General features: G+C 39.8%; 1 protein-coding gene and 1 non-coding gene across 2 annotated transcripts in view; both read right to left on the bottom strand.

Moving 5' to 3' along the window:
• The window catches only part of AVEN (apoptosis and caspase activation inhibitor), a 174,898-nt gene that overhangs the window by 117,000 nt on the left and 32,107 nt on the right, over positions 1-25,791 (bottom strand). Inside the window, exon 2 of the mRNA XM_036296386.1 lies at positions 7,458-7,635. Within this exon, the coding sequence (XP_036152279.1) occupies positions 7,458-7,635 (178 nt within the window). The remainder of the gene's footprint in view (positions 1-7,457; positions 7,636-25,791) is intronic.
• LOC118661366 lies at positions 5,544-5,645 on the bottom strand. The gene has a single exon (XR_004969311.1). It is a non-coding gene; the product is annotated as a U6 spliceosomal RNA (small nuclear RNA).

Below are 25,791 nucleotides of genomic sequence, written 5' to 3'. Positions count from 1 at the left end.
TTTTATGGCTGGGGGTCCCCACAACATGAGGAACTGTATTAAAGGGTCGCGGCATTAGGAAGGTTGAGAGCCACTGATTTAAGGGATCGATATTTTCAGTGTCTGATAGTACTAAATATGCTAAGGTTCACAAAAACACCTGCCCAAAAGCATAAAACCACATGCCTTCAAATACTATTCAAGTAAGATTACTTTGCAAAAAAAAAAAAAAGCATGAAGAAAGCAAAATAAAGTGTAAGCTAAATTAAGAGCTAAACAAGAAGAAAAACAGAAGTACTATAGATGCTGAAATGAAAACTCTAGAAGAAAAGAGTAGATGTTTACTGAAATTTTGGGTGACTTAGATGATCAAACCTCTAGAGGAGATCCACACTTCCTTTTCTCAAATTGTGGGGAAGTAAAATTAAATGGACTTTACAGGAGAAGATCTGACTTTGGGTGGCGGGCACACTGTGCAATATATAGATCTTATAACATTGAAACCCACACCTGAAACCTATATGTTCATATTGACCAATGTCACCCCAATTAATTTAATAAATATTAATAAAAAGGATAGACTTTACCAGAGAAACAAAAGAGGGGATAATCCTATTTAAAGAAAAAGCTGAAGAAGCACTAGAGAAAGACAAGCCAATAATGGTAACCTACAATTAGGAACAAAGGAGAGATATGGGACGCCCTAGGAGAGGTAGAAAAAGCGGAACCGAGAAAAATCACAGAGGATCAACAAGAATCCCTAAACAAATGGAAATCAAAAGGTCACAGATGAAAAGGAAAAGGAATTAAAGCTGCCAAGGCTGGGTCTATTAAAGGAAAAGTACAGTTTCAGGGCAAGAGAATGAAAGCTGGTAACCATGATGAACCTGATGAAAACGGTGCAGCTGGACCAGTAAAAACAACCAAGAAGAACCTGCCTCAAAACAACAGAAAACACAGACCGGTGCAGACACCAGCAGGTTAGCAAACAAATTTCTACAGACTCAGCTGCCTGCATCTCTGGAGGTCTGAAAAAGAAAAGCCATTGGGCCCACTTCAATGTCCAGTTGTAAGAAAGGGAAGATTGTTTTGTGTGATTTAACCTATCTTTTTTGTTATTATCCAAATAAAGAATTTTTTTAATGTCTAGTTCTGTTTGTGTTATTTCAAATCCCTCAAATGTCAAAGGAAGATTCTTCCATTAGATTGCCTTTGTAAGATGAGGCTATATTAGTAAAACTAATAAAATACATACCATTTAAAAAGAGGAAAAAATGAAATGAATCGATAAGGACAATACCACTATCCTGCTGCTTCATGGGAAGAAAAAGGCCAGAATTTAATTTAAAAGCACAGGCTGCTGGACTGCTATGCTTTCTTTTCCCTTCCAGTCTAATTGCTGGCAAAAGGACACAAAAGTCATTATATTAAAATCCCCCAAAATTAACTTTTCATAAAATTACAGTAAAGAAGATACATAAATGAAAATATGCACAGACAACTCTGCTGACCAAACTGTAGTCTAACGATTTCATTTTTATTTGTCCCGCTTAAACACAGCTTATAGACTTGCATGTAGTTTTTTTACATGATCATCTTCACTATTGCTCCAGTGCATTTTGCTCATGCAGTAAACATTTTTTAACTCTAGTTATCTGTGACATCTTGAAAGAAAGAAATAAAGCATATGGCATTAATTCAATGATTCATCATTTAAAAAAAAAAAAGTGAGGGGGGCGGATCGCTTAAAGATCTAACAATTTATGCCTGAATGTGAAATGAGAGTATGATACCATCCTCAAAGCTTGTGAAACGTAACACAGAATTGCAAGAATACTGTTTAAAAAGAAAGGCTGAAGGCATCATCATATTTCAGAGACTTACAGAAAGAGTCCTAAAAAAAAAAAAAATCTGAAGATTCCCAATCCTACCAGGAAAGGTGTGATTTCAAACTAACTAGCCCCCTTCCTACCTACTCCATTTAGAAGCATAAGCTCCCACTGCCATGGCCAGAAACGCAGGCAGAGCAGGCAGCACCTGCATGCTGCCGGACAAGCTGAAGGGTGCTGTAAGGACTACCTCGCCAAAAACACTTCCCATGGTCTGCTGTGGCAACTAAAATTCTATCATTTTTATATTTTTTTGTCCTTGTATAGAGAGATACTTAAATAAAATAGGTAATATATACACAATTTAAAGAATTATTTAACAAACAAAAGTAACCATCATCCAGGTCAGAAGTAGAATACTGCCAACATCACAGAAGACTCCCCCACCCTCTGGACACCTGGCTCTATGCCCCTCCCCAATCACTACCCCTCCTCTCCACTAGGTCACCACAATCCTGATTCTGTAATAACCACTTCCTTGATTTTCATCTTACCATTTAAATAGGCATCTCTAAATAACACAGTTTACTTTTTTCTAAATTTGAACTTATATAGAAAATAGAATCCTACTGAGGAATTGTGGGGGGATGTGGGTTTCTTCTACTTCACTTTAGGTTCATCCGCTCATCTATGTGTTCACTCCACTGTTCATGGGCATTTGAGTTGCTTCCATCTGTGGCTCTTCTGAAACACGGCTACGAACACTGGTGCAAATGTCTAGAATTTCTCAAAGGGTGGAAAGGCTGGATCTTCAACTTTACTGAAAAATGGCAAACTATTTTCCAAAGTGAATATACCAATATACATATACACTAACAGTGTGTACAACAGGAATTTACTTTTTAAATTTATGAATGGTCTACAAAAATTCATTGTTACAATGGAAATCCTACTGGAAGAAAACAACACGTTAAACTAGATGTACTCTCAGCAAAAGGTCTGCCTTCTAAAACAACATTTGAGAATTGCACAGAGGTGTGTGCCCAACACAGCTAATTCTAGAATAAAAAATAAAATATAAAGCACAGTTCAAAGCGCAGAGCCCTTGTCTGAGAAACCAAGTCTGAATTACACATTTGCCACATGGCAGACACTGAGAATGAGGAGAAAAACACAGGAACAACCATAGGTGGCAAAATGGGAGAAAGAGGAAAAGACTTTTTATGAATTAACCTAAGACCACCAACTTTAAACGCTCAGAGACTCAGACCACCAACACTGGTTAGTCGATAAATACACTCAATAATCAGTTCTATTATACCCAAGAAGAACTTTTAATTTCTCAGAAAAATGAGGATATGTAAATTCTACTGGCAACCATTGCTATATGTCTAACATTCAAGGGGGAAAATGACTTTATTTGACTTTACTGAATAGTTAATTAAGCTATCAACAAAAAATTTAGATAAATACTAAATCTAGGCACCATAGTTACATTCAAAGCAGAACTAAAATTAATGGTGAATTTCAGATAACATGCTGACATTATCAAATCAAGCACTTATTTCTTTCTATTCTTGCATTTCCTAGTGAGAGAAATAGTATTGCCTAAAGTTAGACAGAAACATGATAGAATAGCATTCAAATCCAGACTTTTGTTCAGCTTAGAGGCCTGTGATCCTTATATTAAACCATACTGACTAAGGAAAGACCATAACATCATAGCTGAACTTGAATGTCTAATATTAAAAATCAAAATGTTCAATGTTGATAAGTTACTTCCAATTTTACTGGTTACTTTTGTACTTAGTAAAGAAATTATATGCTGTGCTGGGTCTCTTCTATTTGCTACTCCAGTTTCACCACCTAACCTTCTCCTTCCTGTTCTGCCTTAGGAGTTGATCTATATGGATGACAGTAACAGGCCTCCCTTGCCTTCTGGCCTCCAGCAGGCTAAGCTTATGGGAAGCCCTGGCAAGAGACTGGAGGAGACAGAGTTAAAAACCAGAGTATTTATTCCCCTGTCTTTCTCGCTGTGGAGTCACCTTCACTGGCTAGATCTCTTGACCAAAGGTGATTTATCCTCTCACAGTAAACTGCTCTCCATGAATCTCCTTCCGAGTTCCGGGAGCGAGGGGTGGTAACACCTCTGCTGTTACCTGCCCTCTCCATACTGTACTATCTCTGTGCTTTCCCTACATCCTACCCACATCTTTGTAAATCAGGGGTGGAGAACCTTTTTTCTGCCAAGGGTCATTTGGATATTTATAACATCATTCTCTTAATATGAATTTATGTGCAAAACTGAGCACTTCCAACAGTTTTATCTATATCAAATAATGGCAACCCCCTGCTGTTTAGGCCAAAAACTTGGTGTCATACCTGTGCATAGTTTTATTTTATTCTCCACAGTCGCAAGACCTATATGCAATTCCCTCTAAATAGATCCAGCACCCAACCATGTTTCACCACCTCTACTGCTATCACCCTGGCCACAGCCAACATCAACGCTTGTCTGGATTGTTGCAATAGCCCAACTGGTCTACCTGCTCCCTCCCTCACTGGTCTTCAGGTGACTCCAACACAGCAGCCAGAGTGATCCTGTTAAAATATGAATTAGTTATACTACTCTTCTCTTCAAAACCCTCCAGTGGCTGCTCATCTCAGGGACTCAAAGCCTTTGAACTTGCCTGAAACACTTTCCACAGATCCTCAATGCCTGCTCCCTCACCTTCCTCAAGTCTTTATTCAAAATGTCACCTTCTCAGAAAGACCTTCTCTGTTCACCCTTTCTAAAACTGTAACAGCCCCTCCCCACTTTATTTCTATCCTGAACAATTATCACCATTTAAGATCTTATATACTCTCCTTTTATTTTTTTTACTGTGTCTTCCAACCCCTAGAATGTTAACTCAGTGTGGCAGGTGTTTTGTCTGCTCTGTGCACTGCTATATACTTGGCTTTTAAAACAGTATCTGGGAAGAGTGGGGGCTCAAATAATTATTAAACAGACCACAACTAGATACCATTCAACCAGCTGGCCACAGTGAAAACTTCTAACAGTGCTACATATTGGCAAAGACAGTGAACACTAGGAATTGTAGCTCGTCTCCACATTGGAGAGCAAGTTGGCGATATCTAGAAAGTTTATGATGTGCACATCCAACAAACCAGTGAGATGTTTTCCTGGGTTGTTGTGTTGATTTATACAAACAAGGGCAGAATCATTCCAAGGAGTATGTTCAGCCTGTCTTGAGGATATTCTTAATATTTTATGACCACAGAATGAACTCCACCTCTCAAAAGTAAACCAATACAGCCCACTCCAACATATATGAAGACAGCAGGACAGTTCTTCCCAGGCTTATGGTATGTTACAAGAAAATAATAAATCAGTAGCAGAGGAAGGAAGAAATGTAAGCACATATCAAAAGATGTGACAGTTGCGATCTCCCAAAAACCAATCATAGATAAGCAAGCCACTTAAGAAATCAGTAAGCAAAGAGACTACAAATATATATGTGTGTGTGTGTGTGTGTGTGTGTATGTATTTTTACACATATATATATACCTGACACTCAAACCATGCCAGGTTTAAGTTATAAATAAATGCTAAAATAAATAACCAAAACCATAAGCCAATGTGCATAACTGCTGCATTAGACTAGAATTCTGAATCACCTTCAAACATTTATGCAGTATTCTTTTCTTTTTTTTCAATTACAGTTGACATTCAAAACTATGGAACGCTTCACGAATTTTCATGTCATCCTTGCCCAGAGGCCATGCTAATCTCTGTATCATTCCAATTCTGGTACATGTGCTGCCCAAGAGAACAGTCTGCAGTATCTTTTAGTGCCAGATACTGTCGTGGAAACTGACTGTACAATTGATTCCATTAAATCCACAGGTAGTCCACATGATAATTTGATTGCACTACCTCAATTTTCCCGAAACTCTTCAAGTAGAACAACTGATAAAAATTGAAGCTAACCAGCACACATTTCACATTTCTCCAACCTTGAATAAAAGTGCTTTTAGACCCATAATTGGCCAAAATGCAGATAACAAGAGAAAAATACTCATCTGAGTGGCAAAAAGATGAGTCACCAGGCCCTGAAAAGTCAATGAGTTGGATGCCATCAGCAAACCTCTACCTAAGGTGGTTACACTGTGTGCCCCATACAAATAATGACACCAGACTGAGCCCGCTCTTCTGACTCACACTAATACTCACTCCACTTACCTCTTCCTTTCCAACTAATATGCTGAGAGAGAACTCATTACTTTATAACTCTTAGTCTGGTACAGGCACTCAAAAAATACAGGCAGACCGGAAAAAAAAGCAGAACTCTAAAGCAACATAAAGGTTGGGGGGTAGGGAATTCAAAACAAACTGAAAATATGATTTTCATATTATTTCACTGCTTCCCACATCTTAATCCTTTAAATTTTTTTTAACCTGGCAATATTTTTATTGAGGTAATTACAGATTCACATCTATAATAATAAAAGCATAATATGCTAATTAGACCAGATGACCTTCCAGACGAAGCTGGGGTTGCAAGGGAAGCCCGGGTCCCAGGTGCCAGAGGGAAGCCAGTGCCGGCAGCCAGGGGAAGGAAGGCCTACTCTTACACGAATTTCGTGAATCAGGCCTCTAGTACAGTTACAAGAAATAATACAGAGAAATCTCATATGCTTGGCCCAGTTTCCTCCAATGATAACATTTTGTAAAACTACAGTATACTATCACATCCAGGATATGGACATGACACTGGCAGAATCCACCAATCTTATTCAGACTTACCCTGGTTCATTTGCCCTCACTTGGGCGTGTGTGCATGCATGTGTGTGTGTATGTGTGTGTGTAAGTTCTACACCATTTTATCACTTGCACAGATGGAGCACCACAAGGCTCCATCATACTGCCCTTTTATAACCACATCCACCTCCCACCCTCCCATCCCTAACCCCTGAAAACCACTAGTCTGTCCTCCATTCATCCTTCAATTTCTTATGTCCCATCCTACAGGGAGTAGCCATCTATAAAACCAGCCCTGCCCCATTTTCTCCTATAACTACCCTTCAGTTCCACATCAATGAGAGTCAACCTTAAAAACATAGCTGGCCATAGGAGGAATGAGATTTTTACCCTATTGAAGAGAAGACTGTCCAAAGGAAAAAAGAAAAGTTTTGGTATTCAGGTGTATATGTCTCCAATATGTGCATATCCACTAACATGCATATTTCTGGCTATAAAATAAGGGGGAAAATATCATATATTCTAGAAACTCTATAAAGCTTTTTATAAACATAAGTACCAATTCCTCTGAAATCAAAGAAAACCCTGCTCTTTCTCAGACTGCCCATTTGAGAGGAGCATGGTTCAGCATTTTTCATTTCTATTATCCACTTCAACAGCAACTTAAGTCACTTATATCAGCACATTTATATCAGCATATATTACACTTAGAGAAACACCATTCTTTCCTTGCAAGCCATTAGACACACTGTCCTTTACCTGGATTTAAAAATCCAAGAGACAAACGATGAATTGCCAACTCCTAAGATGCGATTTAAAAAGGAACATCAATGTCTCTGCCACATTCATAGCACAACCAGTGTGTGAGTGATTGGAATTCATACCTGCAGAGCTGAGGAGAACACTGAAGTCCGTCCCCCTCTGCGATTCTCCACTTTCATTATCGACTTCTTTTTCAGTATCTTGATATCGATCCCAGTTAGAGACTATCTTTCTCTTAGAATAATTTCCCTGTTCATCATTCTCTTCTCCATAGGTCTCTGCATCACTGCCATCTTCAACCTGCAATCATTGGAGAAAATCAATACATAGTCAATGTAAATCTTGACTTCAGTAGCCTCAGCAGGAGTACAAGGTATCACATTAGAGAGCACACTCACTGACTGAGCTCTCTAAGGATAGTAATATTTCAAGATAATCCCATTACACCAGAGTATACTTTCAGGGTAAATTTTCACTTAGCTTTGAAAAGAAAATCTGGCGAGTTCCTACCTTAAAATTTGTGTGACTGATATCTCTCAAGTCCACCCCAGTGTATCGCTTTCAATAGCTGTTTCCTCTTACTGAAATAATCAAGGCTGTAAGAGTGTTAGACTCAAAGTACTTCAGGATAGAATGGACCCTTTCAATTTACAGATTTTACAAGCATTCCATAAATATGTTATATTGTAAACTTTAAATGGGAACCCTGCTCAGATGCATTCTACAGAACAGTTTCCTGTCTTAGGCATTCAAAGGTTGAGAGAGCATGCAGAATGTGAGAAATTATTAAAATTAAGGGCCTAGTTTCTTCAGTAAATAAATCGAAAGGGAAAAAATGGTGGAGGAGAAGGAACATAACCAGTTGTGATGTCGGGAACTTATTTGTACTCTGATTCAAACAATATTATTAGAGAAAATCACTTATGAGACAAGTGAAGAAAAGTGAGCAATGACTGAATATTTGACTATAATAAGGATATTATCTCATTCATATATTGTTTAGTATTGTGTGTTATGTTTTTATCTTTCATAAATAAATAGTGAACTATTTATGAATGAAAAGATATGATGTGGGATTTGCTTCAAAAGATGGGTGGAAAGGAATGGTAGGTACAGATTAAATAAACTGGGCATAACTCATCATTGCTGAAGCCAGATGATGGAAACATAAAAATTCATTATGTTATTCTATCTACTTTTGTATGTGTTTAATATTTTCATAATAAAAAATAAAGAAAAGAGAGATGCATATAGAATCTAAAGACCAGTTCAAAAAAGTATCCTAAAAATTATAAAATCTTATCAAGAAAAAAACTTGTGAAATATACTAAAACAAACCATCTGTACAGGATGGGTAAATATGTATTTTTTAAAAATAAGTTTATTTCAACACAGAAACAGGACATGCAAAAACTTAGGAGGGGAAAACAAGCAAAAAATAATATATGAAACCCCATCATCCCATCCCCTGAAAGTACCACTACTAACACTTCATTGCATGCACTTCCAGATTTTTTTCTGTCTATATGTTTTTCTATCTATATACTATTTTTTGGTAACCAGATTTTTCTCATCAATATTTTGAAAAGGAAATCTGGTGAGTTCCGACCTCTCCATTTCAGCAAATTTTATTTCATATGACATCTAGATTAGTTCCAAATTTCCCTAACCCCCAAAATTCCTTTACAGCTGACTTACCCAAGTCAGTATCCTATTCAAGACCATGCACTGTATTGAACTGTTTTTCTCTTAAGTCTCTTTGAATACAGCACATCTCTATTTTTATGATACTGATTTACTGAGTGCAGAAGGACTCATCTTCTATCTGACTGCTTCCCTACAGTGCTTGCTTGTAGATTACTAGTAGTTTCTAGGAATATCAAATTTTAAAAACCTAACTGGAGTCATGCTAAAGTGTTTTTTTGGCTAAAACACATCATAGATGGTGCTCTGAACTTTATATAACAGCACATCAAATGACAGACGATAAAAGGCTAAGCCAACATAAGAACTGCTAAGATTAACCAATGAGTTTGGGTAATGAAGACTGACCCACCCACCATGTTTTCACCCTTGCATGTAGGAATTTCTCTGTGTGGTGTTATTTGGTTCCACTAAAATTTCTAGTTACCCATCAACCATTCACCTAACACCATGGTCGGCAAACTGCGGCTCGCATGTCACATGCGGCTCTTTGGCTCCTTGAGTATGGCTCTTCCTAAGCCTTAGGAGTACCCTAATTAAGTTAATAACAATGTACCTACCTAAATAGTTTAAGTTTAAAAAATTTGGCTCTCAAAAGAAATTTCAATCATTGTACTGTTGATATTTGGCTCTGTTGACTAATGAGTTTGCCGACCACTGACCTAACAGATTTAATGTTAGTCAGTAATCCTCAATTCAAATTGCATACGTTTTCATGAAACACTGAAATAACTGAGCTTCCAAGAGCACTCTCAGCCCTCAAATACCATCATACGCTTCCTTGACAGCACAAAAACAAAAATAGCAATCTACAGTATAACCTGCCATTACTAAAAGTTTCTCAGAAAGAAAAGATGCTAGCAGATGAAAGGCATGTGACTGAATGAGATATGATATATAAATAACAAATACCAGGGACATTCTAAAGAAAACAGCTTTGCAGCTAATAAGAATTTGGGGCTAGAACTAGAGCTGAAAATACTAGAAAGGTCTAACCTGAGAAAATCAAAAAAAGAAAAAGAAAATCCAATATTCTTTTGTTGGCCCACTGGGTAATCAGAGTTCAGAGACTTCCCCAGTTAATACAAAACTTCTGAACACAGCTGTAGCACATGGCAAAAGTGTAAACCTGGACAAAGTAATTAGCTTGATATGAAAGAGGGCTATGATCTGAAACACCAAGGAATTATGAACTCAATGAAACAAGCACTGACATGGGAGGGAGGAGACCTAGACAGAATTAATGGCCCTGCTATCATCATCACTTAATATTAACCAAATATTTATAATAGACTGGACTTCACAGAACTGAATAACTCACTAATCCCCAACTTAGAAAAAGCACTGACAAGGATCTCATTACCCCACCAACGCAGTAACAAGGACAGTTGTCATTAGCCTCCATCACAGAGGGTGGGAGGAAGTAATGAAGGTTAGAAGACACTTGATGTAACTTAGAAAAAGGTGTATCTTAAAAACGCCTAAAGATTTTACGTTTGGTTCATTTTGCAAAGATCTGAGATGAAATACTGATGAATGAAATGTGAAAACTATAAATATACAGACAGCATTATTATGTTAACATCATCATTCTGAAATGTGTCTGGTATACACTAAAAACTATTAAGACATTGATGAAAGAAATTAAAGAAGACACAATGGAAAGATAGTCTGTGCTCATGGTCTGGAAGAAGTAATATCGTTAAAATGTCCATATTACCCAAAGCAATCTACAGATTCAATGTAATCTCTCTCAAAATTCCAAAGGCATTTTTCACAGAAATAGAACAATCTTAAAATTTGTATGGAACCACAAAAGACCTCAAATAGCCAAAACAATCTGAGAAAGGAAAACATCAGACTCTATTACAAAGCTATTGTAATCAAACAGTACAGTACTGGCATAAAAACACACTTATGGTCAACTAATTTATGAAAAAGGAGCCAAGACGAAACCAAGATGGCGGCATAGGTAAACACCGGAAATTGCTGCCTCCTACAACCACTTCAAAAATACAACTAAAAGACAAAACGGACATCATCCAGAACCACAGGAAGGCTGGCTGAGTGGAAATTCTACAACTAGAAGGAAAGAGAAAAGCACACTGAGACTCAGAGGAGGGGCGGTGTGGAAGTAAATGTGCAGAAGTACGGAGTCGCACGCGGAAAAGGCTGGCAACTGAGGACACGGTTGTCTTTTTCAATCGGGAGGGAGTCTCAAGCTCCCGACTGCTCTGAACTCCAGTTCAGGGTGAGTCTCTGGGGACCCAGACTCATACGGGGAGAAACTGGACTGTCTAGCATTGGGTGGAACTCGAGGGCAGCTTTCTCTCAGAGGAGCTTGCAGCAATTACCACAGAACAGTGATACCTGGGGCCTCTTACGGTAGGACTGAGGATCATCCATAGCTGCTTGCTCCACCCTGTTGATTCCCTGAGACCCCACCCCACCCAAGCTGTGGGCAGAGGCTTTTGCATATGAAAAGCCTGACCCTTTGTAATCTGAAAATTACCTAACAAACTGCAGCTGGGTCAGAGAGACCCAGAACTTCCAAAAGAAGGCCCAAGGCCCCATAGCAGCTTGCATTGCTTCACAGCTGGGCCTCATCTGGGAACCTCCAAACCCCAAACAAAGAAGAGGCATCTGCAGATCTCTCCACAGCTCCTGGTGAGTAGCCTCAGGCAGAGGCTAATTTATCACCTCCTTAGAGATCCAGGAGCCAGTGTACCCAGTGGTCAGAGTGGGACGATCCAGATTACAACTCCTCAGATCCATAAGGGACACACTCAGGGGGCAGACTCAGTGAGCACCAAAGCCCCACTGAAGCAAGTCTTGCCCCAGAAGGGTGTCTCCAGCACATAAGTTCTCCCACTGTAGACACAGCTGATTCTCACAGACAAGTGGCCTGGAGGTCAATTCCTCCAGTGATACCTACAACAATCAAGGCTTAACTACAACAAGACTGTGCACAAAGCCCACAAGGGGGTGCACCAAGAGTGTCCACCCCAGATAATTGGGGAGGCCGAGTCACTGGGCCCTATAGGACACCTAGCACAGAAAGCCACTCTATCAACACAGGGAAGCATAAAAAATGCGGAGACAAAGAAACAGGTCACAAATGACAGAAATGGAGGAAAGTAAACTACTGGAAATAGAGTTCAAAACCACACTTATAAGGTTTTTCAAGAATTTTCTAGAAACCACTGATAAACTTAGTGAGACCCTCAAGAAATCTAGTGAGACCCTCGAGGTTATGAAAAAGGACCAACTAGAAATCAAGCATACACTGACTGAAATAAAGAATATTATACAGACCCCCAACAGCAGACTAGAGGATCACAAGAATCAAGTCAAAGATTTGAAATACGAAGAAGCAAAAAACACCCAACCAGAAAAGAAAAAAGAAAAAAGAATCCAAAAATATGAAGATAGTGTAAGGAGCCTCTGGGACAACTTCAAGCGTACCAACATCTGAATTATGGGGGTGCCAGAAGAAGAGAGAGAGCAAGATATTGAAAACCTATTTGGAGAAATAATGACAGAAAACTTCCCCTACATGGCGAAAAAAATAGACTTACTAGTCCAGGAAGCGCAGAGAACCCCAAACAAAAGGAATCCAAAGAGGACCACACCAAGACACATCATAATTAAAATGCCAAGAGCAAAAGACAAAGAGAGAATCTTAAAAGCAGCAAGAGAAAGAAACTCAGTTACCTACAAGGGAATACCCATACGACTGTCAGCTGATTTCTCAACAGAAACTATGCAGGCCAGAAGGGAGTGACAAGAAATATTCAAAGTGATGAATAGCAAGAACCTACAACCAAGATTACTTTATCCAGCAAAGCTATCATTCAGAAAAGAAGGTCAATTATAAACTTTTGAACAATAATAGATACAGAGGCAGAGCTGCCTCAAACAGATTGTCAAACTGCAGCAGGAAGGCCGGGGAGGGTTGCGGGGCAGGAGATAGGGGGGTAAGAGATCAACTAAAGGACTTGTATGCATGCATATAAGCATAACCAGTGGACATAAGACATTGGGGGATAGGGGAGGCTAGGGGACTGTCTAGGGCGGGGGGATAAAATGGACACATATGTAATACCCTTTGTAATACTTTAAGCAATAAAAAAAAAAAAGAATAGAAGGTCAGATAAAGAGCTTCACAGATAAGGAAAAGCTAAAGGAGTTCATCACCACCAAACCAGTATTATATGAAATGCTGAAAGGTATCCTTTAAGAAGAGGAAGAAGAAGAAAAAGGTAAAGATACAAATTATGAACAACAAATAAACATCTATCAACAAGTGAATCTAAAAATCAAGTGAATAAATAATCTGATGAACAGAATAAACTGGTGAATATAATAGAATCAGGGGCATAGAAAGGGAATGGACTGACTATTCTCATGGGGGGAAGGGGTGTGGGGGGTGCGGGAAGAGACTGGACAAAAATCGTACACCTATGGATGAGGACAGTGGAGGGGCAGAGGGTGGGATGGGAACCGGGTGGAGGGGAGCTATGGGGGGAAAAAAGAGGAACAACTGAAATAATCTGAACAATAAAGATTTAATTTAAAAAAAAAAAGAAATAAGAAATTTAAAAAAAAAAAAAAAGGAGCCAAGACTATACAATAGGGGAAGGACAGTCTTTTAATAAATAGTGCTAAAAAAAACTGCACAGCACACCATACACAAAAACCAACTCAAAGTGAATTAAAGACTTGAAAGTGAGACCTGAAACCACAAAACTCCTGGAAGAAAACATAGCTCAGAGGCTCCCTGACATCAGTTTTGGCAGTGATGTTTTGGATATGACACCAAACACAAAGGCAATGAAAACAAAAATAAACACATGGGACTACATCAAACAAAAAAGCTGCTGCACAGCAAAGAAAACCATCAACAAATTGAAAATGGAACCTAAAAAGTAGGAAAAAATATTTGCAAATCATGTATCTGATACAGCCTCTCCTCCCATAACTGATTTTAAAAGCAATTTTATAAAATCATGTGTGCATAATTATGTTTCTACATGTTATAGGCCCCCAACAGTACATCTGCAAATACCTGCTCATGGGAGGTAGCTGGGTGCAAAACTGTATTGGACTAAAGAAATGGCTCCATATGGAAACTCAAATACACAGAAACGAGTGAACAAAACTAGAAATAAGAAAATAAAAAGGCTAATATAACAAAAGCTATAAGTACATGCTTACTCTTATAGCTTTTAAAAGATATGAAATTGCATAAGGTAAGAATTATAACAATGCTGGTTTTATTACATACAGATGTAATGTGTATTAACAATACCATAAAAAAGAGGAAGGGGAACAGTCTATATAGGAGTAATGTTTCCTTATCTCATTGAAATTAAGTATAAATCTAAAGCAGATTCTGATCAGCTAAAATGTACACAGTACATTTTGCACATTTATATACGAAATGACTAAAAAGTGAAAAAATAAAGAAATTAAAATGTTACATTAAAAATATTCACTTCATGTCTGGATGGTGTGGCTCAGTGGTTGAGCATCAATCTGTGAACCAGGAGGTCACAGTTCAATTCCCAGTCAGGGCACATGTCCGGGTCATGGGTTCAATCCCCAGAAGGGGGCATGCAGCCAATCAATGATTCTCTCTCATCATTAATGTTTCTATCTCTCTCTCCCTCTCCCTTCCTCTCTGAAATCAATAAAAGTATATATTTTTTAGAAATATTCACTTCATGCAAAAGGAGAAAGAGAGGAACAAAATATACATGAGACATAGAAAACAAGAGATAAAAAGCCAGACAAATATTCAACTATATCAATAACACTAAATGTAAACAGATTAGACAATTCAATCAAAAAGCAGGTACTGACAGAATGAATATTTTAAAATACAACTTATGAGGTCTACAGGAGACACATTAAATTCAAAGATAGAAATGTCATTATAATGAAGTATAGATGGGAAAAAATTTCATGCCAATAGTATGCAAAAGAGAACTATAATGACTACACAAATAGAATAATAGACTTTAAGGCAAAATTGTTATAAGAGACAAAGAAGGACATTATACAAGGATAAAAGGGTTCATGTTCCTGAAAGACATAATTATAAACATAGAAACATATGCTACTAACAATAAAGCCCCAGAATCTATAATAATAAAAGCATAATATGCTAATTAGACTGGACAGCCGAACAGCAGAATGACCATCTGGACGACCTTCCAGACGACCATCCGGGACCCAGCTAAGGCAGATGCAATGCGATTGGTCGGAGGCCCGGCCATCGCCCCATGATTGCCCTGCAGAGGGAAGCCTAGGCCACCAGCCAGCAGGATGATCACTCGGGGGGCTCCATGATTGCCCCAAAGAGGTAGGCCCAGGCCACTGACTGGTAGGCTGTGGTGGGTGGGTGGGGCCTCCCTCTACCAGGGAAGCCCGTGCCGGTGCCGGTGCCAGCAGCCGGGGGAAGGAAGGCCTACTCTTGCACGAATATCATGCCTAGGCTTTCTAGTAGATAGATAAAGCAGAAACTGACAGAACTGAAGGGAGAAACAGTACAAGCATAATACTAGTTGGAGACTTCAACAACTCACTTTCAATAATGGATAGGACAAATAGACAAAAGGTACTCTATGCACAACAGAACCAATAAAAAGATGCATTCACTGAAGCTGTGGTCCTATTTAACATACAATAATTTACATTAACTTATAGTCTGCTTAATTTAACTGGTCAGCCTTTGAACAGTATGTTTGGTCAACATTCTTTTTAAAATACCCTCTATCTTTTCTTTTAAAAAAGCAACAGTCTGCCAAGAGTTATTTAAAAGATGATCTTTCTCATGAAGAGCATTCAGATAATCCAGTAAAACTTCAGAAGTTACTAATCCTCTATAATAAAAGGTTAATATGCAAATTGAACAAACAGCGGAATGACTAGTTGCTATGATGCACACTGACCACCAGGGGGCAGATGTTCAATGCAGGAGCTGCCCCCTGGTGGTCAGTGTGCTCCCACAGGGGAGCACCACTCAGGCAGAAGCCAGGCTCACAGCTGGCAAGCCCAGTGGCAGTGGGCAGGAGCCTCTCCTGCCTCTGAGGCAGTCGGACATCCCCCCAGGGCTCCCGGACTGTGAGAGAGCTCAGGCCAGGCTGAGGGACACCCCCAATCTCCCTAGTGAACATATTTCATGCACAGGGCCTCTATTAATATATAACAAGAGACAACAGACCCAATTTAAAGCCTTTTGTACTCAGGAACCTAGCTTTTGAAGGTTCTACTTTGCTCTGGAGTAAAGGGCTGTAAAAAAGCTTTCCTGCTTTGACCTTAATAAGGAGGTTGAAAACAGGCAATCACATTTTTTTCAACAGCCTCCTATGTTCCTCACAAAATGTAATTATACCACAGAAGGGAACAAGTGGGATAGAAAGACATGAGAGAGAGCACATTTAAGGAAACCCTCCAACACAAAGTCACTGGAAACCAACTTCAATTATTAATGTCAAATATATCCAACCAAAAATGTTACAATGTGTATAACTGGAAAATTATATTAATGCACCCTACTTTAAAATTTAAATGTTATCAAGCTTTAAACTATATCATTGTTTAATTACCTCTACATTTATAAATCATTCTTATTGAACTTATTGAGGTGACAATGGTTAACAAAAATTACATAGGTTTCAGGTGTACAATTCTATAATACATCATCTGTACATTGTATTGTGCGTTCCCCACACCAAGTCGCATCTTCCATCATCATTTATCCCCACTTCCCCTCTCCTATTCCTCGCCCCCTTTCCCTCTGGTAATCACCATATTGTTGTCTATAAGCAGCAACTGTTGCTTCACTATTTAAAAAAATTATCTTTTTAACAATAGAAAATTTAATAAACCATTAAAATTAAAGAGCGCAATGCCCAGCCGGCATGGCTCAGTGGTTAAGCATCGACCTATGAACCAGGAGGTCATGATTCGATTCCTGGTCAGTGCACATACCCAGGTCGCAGGGCTCGATCTCCAGTGTGGGGCGTGCAGGAGACAGCGATCAGTGATTCTCTCTCATCATTGGTGTTTCTATCTCTCTCTCCCTCTCCCTTCCCCTCTGAAACCAATAAAAAAGGTTTTTTAAATTAAAGAGCTCAATAGCAGATTTTGTATTAGAAAAAAGTTCTAGCAAAACAGCTTTATGTATTATTTCAATAAGCTAAATTTCAATAAAAATGTAACAAAATGTATATACTATATATATATAGTATACAGGTGTACTAAGAAGAATGTTTCCGTTAGTCATTGTGTATTAAATAAAACACACATTAGAGCATGATCATATTTGAAAAATACTAAATGCAACGTATGGCATATATCTAAATTATCTATTGAGCCCTAGAACAATGTACATAGCATTTGAGGTCTAAAATACTGTGGCCATTAAGAATGGGGGAATAGTGATCCAGACTATATTCAAATTCGACTGATAGCAGCTTCTTTTCTTGTCCCTGTGATCAGCCCATGGGAGAGAAAAGGGGTGGAGGGATCTTATGACAGAGAATATGGTTCCCCAATCCTCCAAGCAGCTGTTTAGTGACACCTCACAGGCCTCTTCACTCATCCTGAATCCCTGCATCTTCTTTCTCTAAGTCCTTACATCTGTCCCAGGTGGGTAATTTTATTTCAGAGAGTTGGCTAAAAATAGGTGGCATAGAAAGGTAATTTTACCATTTGCTGTCAGCCCACGCAAGGGCTAGACTTACTGTAAAAACCTTCAGGATTTTATGCTTCCATGACTTAAGGGTAGTTTGGAAAATTAAACTGCAGCAATTGGACTAATTGGAGATTTTAAACTATACTCCGTGGAAGTCCTTTTATACAGAGTCCTTGTGGGAAGGAGGGGGAAAGTAGCAATAAAATCAGGTTCATTTTATCTGTTTTACATCTTGAACCTCATTAAGAATTCAGGCTAGCCTTGGCTAATGGGCTCAGCTGGTTGGAGCATCAGCATGTACGTACGCCGTACACTAAAAGGTTGTGGGTTCAACTGCTGGTCCGGTGTGGGAGGGAAACATGCAATCTCTCTCTCGCTCTCTCTCTCTCTCTCATCAATAAACATATCCTCAGGTGAGAATTAAAAACAAAAAAAACCATACTCTCCCGACCAGCGCCACTGACAATTTCCTCTTTCTGCTTAGGAGGCACGTGATAGTTCAGGTCATCTCCCTCTTCCATCTTCCCTGGATTGCAATGCATGGGCTTAATGCTGAAAAGAGGCCAGATTTTCTTGTGACTCCGCTCAGTTAAATTTCACCTCTCTTATCCACTAGCATAGGACTGGTTTCCCTGGTTACTGAGGTTTTAACCTTCCATTTCCCAGAAAATCACAGACTACTACTAACTGTTCATCTGGCCAACTTTAAGATTCTCCCCCAAACCCTCAACTCACCAGAGGAAGAGAACTTAATTAACAAGTAAAGAATTACGGAACCAGAAGGAACTTGGGTAGCCCTAGTCCAGCCCCCAAGCTGAATTATGTAGAAATCACATTGGGCCTGTCTGCCCTATACCTGCGTCTGTGACTGTGTTCTCTACCCAAACTGACTACATTGCTTCCTTCATAGGCACAAACTTCTAATTCCTTAATCATTATCACTGTTTGTTCTAAATCTCTTCAATTCCAACAACCTCTTAGTGCTTATAATCAAAATGGACTCGGTAGATGTGATTTGGCCAGGGCCGCTTCCTTCCTACCACAAATCTTGAGAATACAGTCACCTTTACAGTTCCTTCTCATGGCATTTATTTCTTTAAATATAACTCTAAATGGCACTTATCTTTCCCTCTGTCTATCCTACAATGCATCCAAAGAGGGCTGCTTTTGTTCCTTAACTACACAGTTGCCAAGATTCCCGCAACAAGCACTTCTTGAATAGTTACTGCAAGCCAGGCACCAGGTCAGGTAGTGGGGATACAAAAATGAGACAAGGTCCCTCGCCTTCAGCACCCACAGTCCTCTGAGGAAATCAGAAGTAAACATACTTTAAGCAGTGAGATATGTGACAAAACATCCATAAGATATTATGGGAACAGAGAAAAAGCACCAGCCATGGAGGACAGAGGCTGTAGGGAGTCTTTAGGGCCAGCCTTGGGGGCCAGAGAGGAGGAGGAGGAAGGCATTTCAGGCTGAGGGAACAGGATAATTCAGCCCCAGCCCTGGACACAGCCTGAGATCAGAAGGAAAGTGCCACTATCTCCAGCTGGAAGTGGTTCCCAGACTCGGAGAGAACTAGCAAAGAACAGGCTTCTAACCAAGGAATAACAGTTGTTATCAAAACAAAACCCAGGGCAGTCAATGACAAGCAAGCTTGAAAAAAGAAAAACAAGCACTAGCCGGTTTTGTTCAGTGGACAGAGTGTCAGCCTGTGGACCAAAGGGTCTCAGGTTCGATTCCAGCCAAGGGCACATGCCCGGGTTGCAGGCTTGATCCCCTGTAAGGGGTGTGCAGCAGAAAGCCAATCAATGATTCCCTTTCATCACTGATGTTTCTCTCTCTCTCTCCCTCTCTCTCTCCCTTCCTCTCTGAAATCAATAAAAAAAAAATATTAAAAGAAAAAGAAAAACAAGTATAACGATTATGGAAAGATGGTGGCAGTAATAACATAGTATTTTAGACTTCCCAACCCCCTCCCTCCAATAAACGCCACACAGAGAAAGTATGATAGCAAAATCAAATCTCCATGGAAAACATCCAAAAAAATCTAGGCAGCAAGGTGTCTCCACCTTAAATATGAGCAGATAGGAACAAATCAGTCACATGATCTGCATGGTACCAGCACCTTGAGAGAAAGCAGAGGGAAGCACTGGGGCCCGCTGAGACAGGCCACTAAGAAACCTGAGCATCCCAAAATAAACAGCAGGTGCTCACTGGAAACTTTCTAGTTTGGGAGGCTCCCTGCAAACAGCTGCTGAAAATGCTGGCTCTCAGGCTCTCAATAGCTGGGGAGTACAAGTTCACAGAAAAGACTGAAGGAGCTGGGTCTGGCCCTATGAAGTCCCAAAAGTAACTGGGCAAAGTTCCTTTGCAGGACAAAACTCCACTCTATAGACCAGTGGTTCTCAACCTTCCTAATGCCGCGACCCTTTAATACAGTTCCTCATATTGTGGTGACCCCCAATTTCATTGTTACAAATTGAACATAATTAAAGCATAGTGATTAATCACAAAAACAATATGTAATTATATATGTGTTTTCCGATGGTCTTAGGCGACCCCTGTGAAAGGGTCGTTCGAGCCCCAAAGGGGTCGCGACCCACAGGTTGAGAACCGCTGCTATAGAGAATCCAAATTGAGCAGAACAGGGACAAAAAAGAGAAAAGAAAAACCTGGGGGGGGGGGGGGCATACCAGATTTGAAAAGGTCTGGAGAGTGCTCCAGAACCATGAAATCTGAAAAGCTAGCCTTAAGAGTGTCCCTCTGCTAGAAGTTTGGGAAAACTGATTGATTTCACATGAAAATCAGGAACATCAGAGGGTAACAGTCAAATCCCATACTATGTTGTTATAAGGACAAAGATATTATAAGGATAGGAGCATTTTTATAATAAATTCAACAAAGCATCCAAAAATGTTTTATTAGAATACAATTTCACTGTTCTAAGTATGTAACTAGAAATTCCACCCACAGTCTTCAAGGGAAAATAATTTAAAAAAAAAAAAAAAAGAACAAGCTGTCCAGTCTCCATCTTGCTCATGTATTATTTTCATCAATACATGAAAAAAAAAGTGATATGAAAAGTATCTGAGAACAGAGAAAAAAAGTAAACCAACCCACAAAGCAGGTGTTCAATGTCCCAGATCATGGGGCTCTTCACTCCATCTCTTTCCTCTCCAAGTTCGTATCTCTTCCTCATAGGTGTTACTTGGTTTCTAAGTTATGAGAACGAGAGGCATGAAGGAGGTGATCGCCAGTCGTTAGCAGAATCAAGAACGTGGAGGGTACAGCTTTCCTCTCCATTCCCAGCTCCTCCGAGGCTCTTCACCTTTCCTTCAAACAGTACTCCCCAGATCTGACAGTCACCAAAAGGTTCTATTTCCTGGATTCTTTATTAGAATGACGTTCACAGTACTATCAGATCAGCACAACAGAATTCTTTTAAACTTATGTAAAAAACTCATTATAATAAAGATAGCCACTGAGATAGACTCTGATGGGTATTTATTCATCTCATATGGTCACTTACCTCCTTCCTGCTCCTTCATTCTTTGCATGTGGAAGCCTCTTTGCTCTCACAAGTGTCCCCCTTTCCCTTCATACCACACTTTGGTCAAAAGTATCTCAGCAATATTTACCTTCTGAACTGCAAAATGTAATCTGAATCTTTCATAAAATCTTTCTCATGGGAGTTTTTGATCCAGCCAACAAACTTTTCTCCAAACCTGTTAGCTAAACCCAAGTGTCTGGGTGCTTGTATGCCACAGAGCATAGAAGAATGAGCAACTGAAACACAGAGAATCCCCCACTCTGGTGAGCTGCTCTGTTTTACAATAGCATAGGTATTTTCACAAAGACAAAGGTTTGTTTCTTCTCCACATCCGAGTTAAACCACTGCCTTCTCAATCATCTCTTTGGCTTATCAAAATAATACGATTTCCCAAGTGTCTTTTTACCTGCCAAGAACCCACCCTGCCATCCCAGATTCACCCAGTCAGTCCACTTGATAACAGTTCATCAGAAAGCCTTGAACAGAGTTCTCTCCCGACAAAACGAGGCGGCAAAGTAACCACCACCATGTGCCATTTTAGACAGCATGGAGAGCTCGTCCTTGTTCCAATAAACAGTTTCCTCAAAGACATCCCTCATCAGGACCTATTTTTAAATGATTTTTTTTACGTGATGTCCCATTTTCTGTGTAGCTAACAATTCTAAGAAGAAGCAATGACAGGGTGATTTTGGTAAGCCTTATTCAGAGGTTCCAAAAGGATTGAAAACTCTGTTGCCCAGCAATTATTTATTCTAGCAACACTCAGCGGATCTGCAATCTATATATATAAAAGGCTAATATCCTAAGTGTCCATCTGGGTAATGACATCACCTAGCAACACCCAGCTTCCTCTCCCTAGCGACGACTAGCCTCCTTGCAGTTTCTTCAGCCCAGGGACATGACTTGCTTTATAGCCAGGTGGAAACATTTTACACTTTAACCAAATGTCTATGAAGCATTTTCTCATGCCTCATCTCATTTGATCCTCACAGAAGTCTAGAGTAGGTAGATAGGAGACTTGGTAGAATCCTATTTTCTTTTCATTAGCTGGAAAATAGAGATTTAGAATGTTTAGAAACTTGACATGACGGAAAAGAAGAAATGGTGGACCTTGAAAATGATTTCAGGTTTTCTCACTGTGCAGGACATAGTCAAACACTGCTGCAGTTAAATATTTTACCCTTTGTTCTCCCTGAATGATCTACAATAATAATGTGCTTCATGTTGATATTTACTACTGTGTTGCTGACAACTACCTGAAAGAGAAGTTGGGGGTGCTTCACTGGGCTGGAAAAAGTTTAGCTACATCAGAAAGCAGATCTAATTAAACAAGTTTATTGTATACTAGAGGCCCGGTGCATGAATTTGTGCACAGGTGGGGTCCAGCCGCCCACCCCATTGGGAGCCGATCAGGACTGGGCCAGCAGGGGGCAGGGGATGTGGGAGGTTGGCCAGCCAGTCCTGCCCCCAATCAGGGTATGGGGGTAATCGGGAGTGGGGCTGGCCAGGGGGAGGGGCCACGGGCAGTTGGGGGGGGCCAATCGGGGCCCCAATCTGGCTGGTTGGCCACTACAGTGCACATCATAGCAACCGGTCATTTCGGTCGTTCCGGTAGTTCTGTCTCTCTCTCTCTCTCTCTCTCTCTCTCTCTCTCTCTCTCTATATATATATATATATATATATACACACACATGGTCGCTTGGCTTTTATATATATAGACATATGAAAGACTAAGATGACTCGCACATGTGCAATATATATAAAGCTCTTGCTGGTGCCAATCACACATGTGTGTTTTGATCTGTCATTGTTGATCGTGAATTTGGTTGACACTTCTATTATAGAGAAAGGGCGAATAGCGATATTAAAATATTTCTTCTAATTAATTTCCTCTCAATGTGCACAAATTCGTGCACTGGGCCACTAGTATCATATACAGTTCTTGTGTAAGCACCCGTACTTTATCTAATGCACCCAACAGGTTCAATAAATTCCAGATTTTTTTATGAAGTCATCTACTCTTTTCCATGCCTCAAAATAAAGGCTTTACTACTAGATAACATCCTTTTCTACCTTTATTTTCTTAATATATTTTTATTTACTTAAGAGAGGAAGGGAGAGGGAGAGAAAGATAGAAACATCAATGATAAGAGAGAATCATTGATCAGCTGCCTCCTACACCCCCGTACTGGGGATCAAGCCTGAAAGCCAGGCATGTGCCCTTGACCAGAATCAAACCCAAGACCCTTCAATATACAAGCTGACACTCTATCCACTGAGCCAAACCAGCTAGGGCTCCTTTCCTACCTTTAAAAGAGACCTTCTTGCTAATACCTTTACAAAGTTGCTCCACAATATTAATCCAAGGAGGCAAATTGGAAATTTGCTTTAAACAATTCTCTATCTCTCTCTCTGGTTTAAGCCCCAAGGCTTTAGAGATGAAATGAGGTTCAGAAAAAAACTTGGCCACGGTCTTTACAAGCAGAGAAAGAAGGAAAATCTGCCTAAAATGCAATCCTGTGCTCCTGCAAATATGTCTCTTCTCTGAGCAAAATCTTAGTAAAATAAATCATTTTCTCTACTGTTTTAAGTCTCTTAGTTTCTGTTTATATATAGATATATATTTTATTATTATTATTATTATTATTATTTTATTATTGATTTCAGAAAGGAAGGGAGAGAGAGAAATCATTGATCGGCTGCCTTCTTTACATCCCCTACTGGGAATCGAGCCCGCAACCCAGGCATGTGCTCTTGACTGGAATCAAACGCAGGATCCTTCAGTCTGAAAGCCAATGCTGTATCCACTGAGCCAAAACAGCTAAGGCCAAGTCTCTTAGTTTCTAACACCTTTGTAAAGGTTCTACTCAAAGTTCTGAGTACCAGGAGAAAAATAATGAGACTGTTCAAGGGGCAAAAGAGATGTAGCAAGTCAGAGACTGATGATTCAAAAATCATCTTCTGAGCGGCAAAACTGCCATTCTCCAGAGCTTTTTCTCAATCCGTTGAGATTTTGCTTCCTAACAATTGCCCTTTTAGCTTGAGTAAACTGTCATAAAACTTTAAAAATAAGGAAGGAAGGAAGGAAGGAAGGAAGGGAGGGAGGGAGGGAGGGAGGGATGGATTATTGTCTGATGTGTTCAACGATCTTCCCTACATCAATAACACTATCTTGCATCTCTCAAAACTCATTCTCATTCAATTATCTTATTTAACTTCAAGTAAGCCCTGGAAGATAAGCATATCTTCCTTACACATAATCAATTACATATACACAGGTGAAATGCAGTTGAAATAAGCCATGTACCCACTCCAAAAACTTACCAACCACACAAGAGAACAAATCTGACCCAAAAAACACAGTAACCCATTTATAATAATCATTTAAAATAGCAAGGTTCACCATATGGGGAAATGGCTTCATAGTAAGAAGTCACTAACAGAAGAAATACATATGACCGGAGGTTGGAGAGAGGAGGACACACATATCAATGACAATAAAGAAAACTGTGCAATTAAACAAGGGAGTTAATGAGCATTTTTGCAAACCTGTAGGAAGTACCTCAGAGCAAACTAATGCAGATGATGTCATCCAGTGACAAACTGGTGAAATGTGAGAAAGGAAACCATACCAAACAGGTGTACTCTTAATCTATTCTTGTTAATTATAGCATTAATGCCGCCATCTGGTAGAACACACTTCTTGCCCCACCTCACAACTCGGGCAGGTGGACTGCAAGTCTCACTGCTTGCCTTAGCAACTGGAGCTCGTTACAGCTGCACAGCGCGAATTCATGGGCCTCATGAAAGCTCCATGCATTACCTCATTCAGGCCCAGACTACACCTCAATCTCACTCTCCTTATGGCCAAAAGCTGTAAGTTTAACAGGGTCCAATTTCAGACGATACACGATAATATCTCCACATAACTCTGAGTTGTTCTATCTTTAGACAAGGACCACACTTGAGCCCTCGATAAAAGCTGCTTCACTTGCCATTTCACATTAAAGTATAGGGGCCAGGATTCTCTTCCTTATAAGCATTTAACTCGGGTGGGACAGCCCTTAGACACACACTGACCAAAGGATGAGGAATGGCTCACTAGACCAATCACCTGGGAAGTCTTCCTCTGTCCGTGTATCTTACTGACACCTGTGAAATACTGTGACACACACTTGCTCCTTCTCTAGAGAGCTAGTCTCTACCATCTGCAGCTCCTCTTTGAATTTATCCTCCTTTTCATCTCTTTCCTGGTGGACAGAATTGTGTGAAATGCATGTTTCTTTTGTGGGCTGGCTGAATGTTGTGTATGTTCAACTCTTTTCTCTTCAAGAGCACTTCCCCAGCTCTAGCTGGTTTGGCTCAGTGGATAGAGCATCAGCCTGTGGACTGAAGGGTCCCAGGTTTGATTCCGGTCAAGGGCACATGCCCAGGTTGCGGCCTCGATCCCCAGTAGGGGGAGTGTAGGAGGCATCGGATCAAAGATTCTCATCATTGA

This window comes from Myotis myotis, unplaced genomic scaffold (assembly GCF_014108235.1).
Source record: "Myotis myotis isolate mMyoMyo1 unplaced genomic scaffold, mMyoMyo1.p scaffold_m19_p_1, whole genome shotgun sequence".
Taxonomy (NCBI): Eukaryota; Metazoa; Chordata; class Mammalia; order Chiroptera; family Vespertilionidae; genus Myotis; species Myotis myotis.
This window is presented reverse-complemented; position numbering and strand designations above follow the sequence as displayed.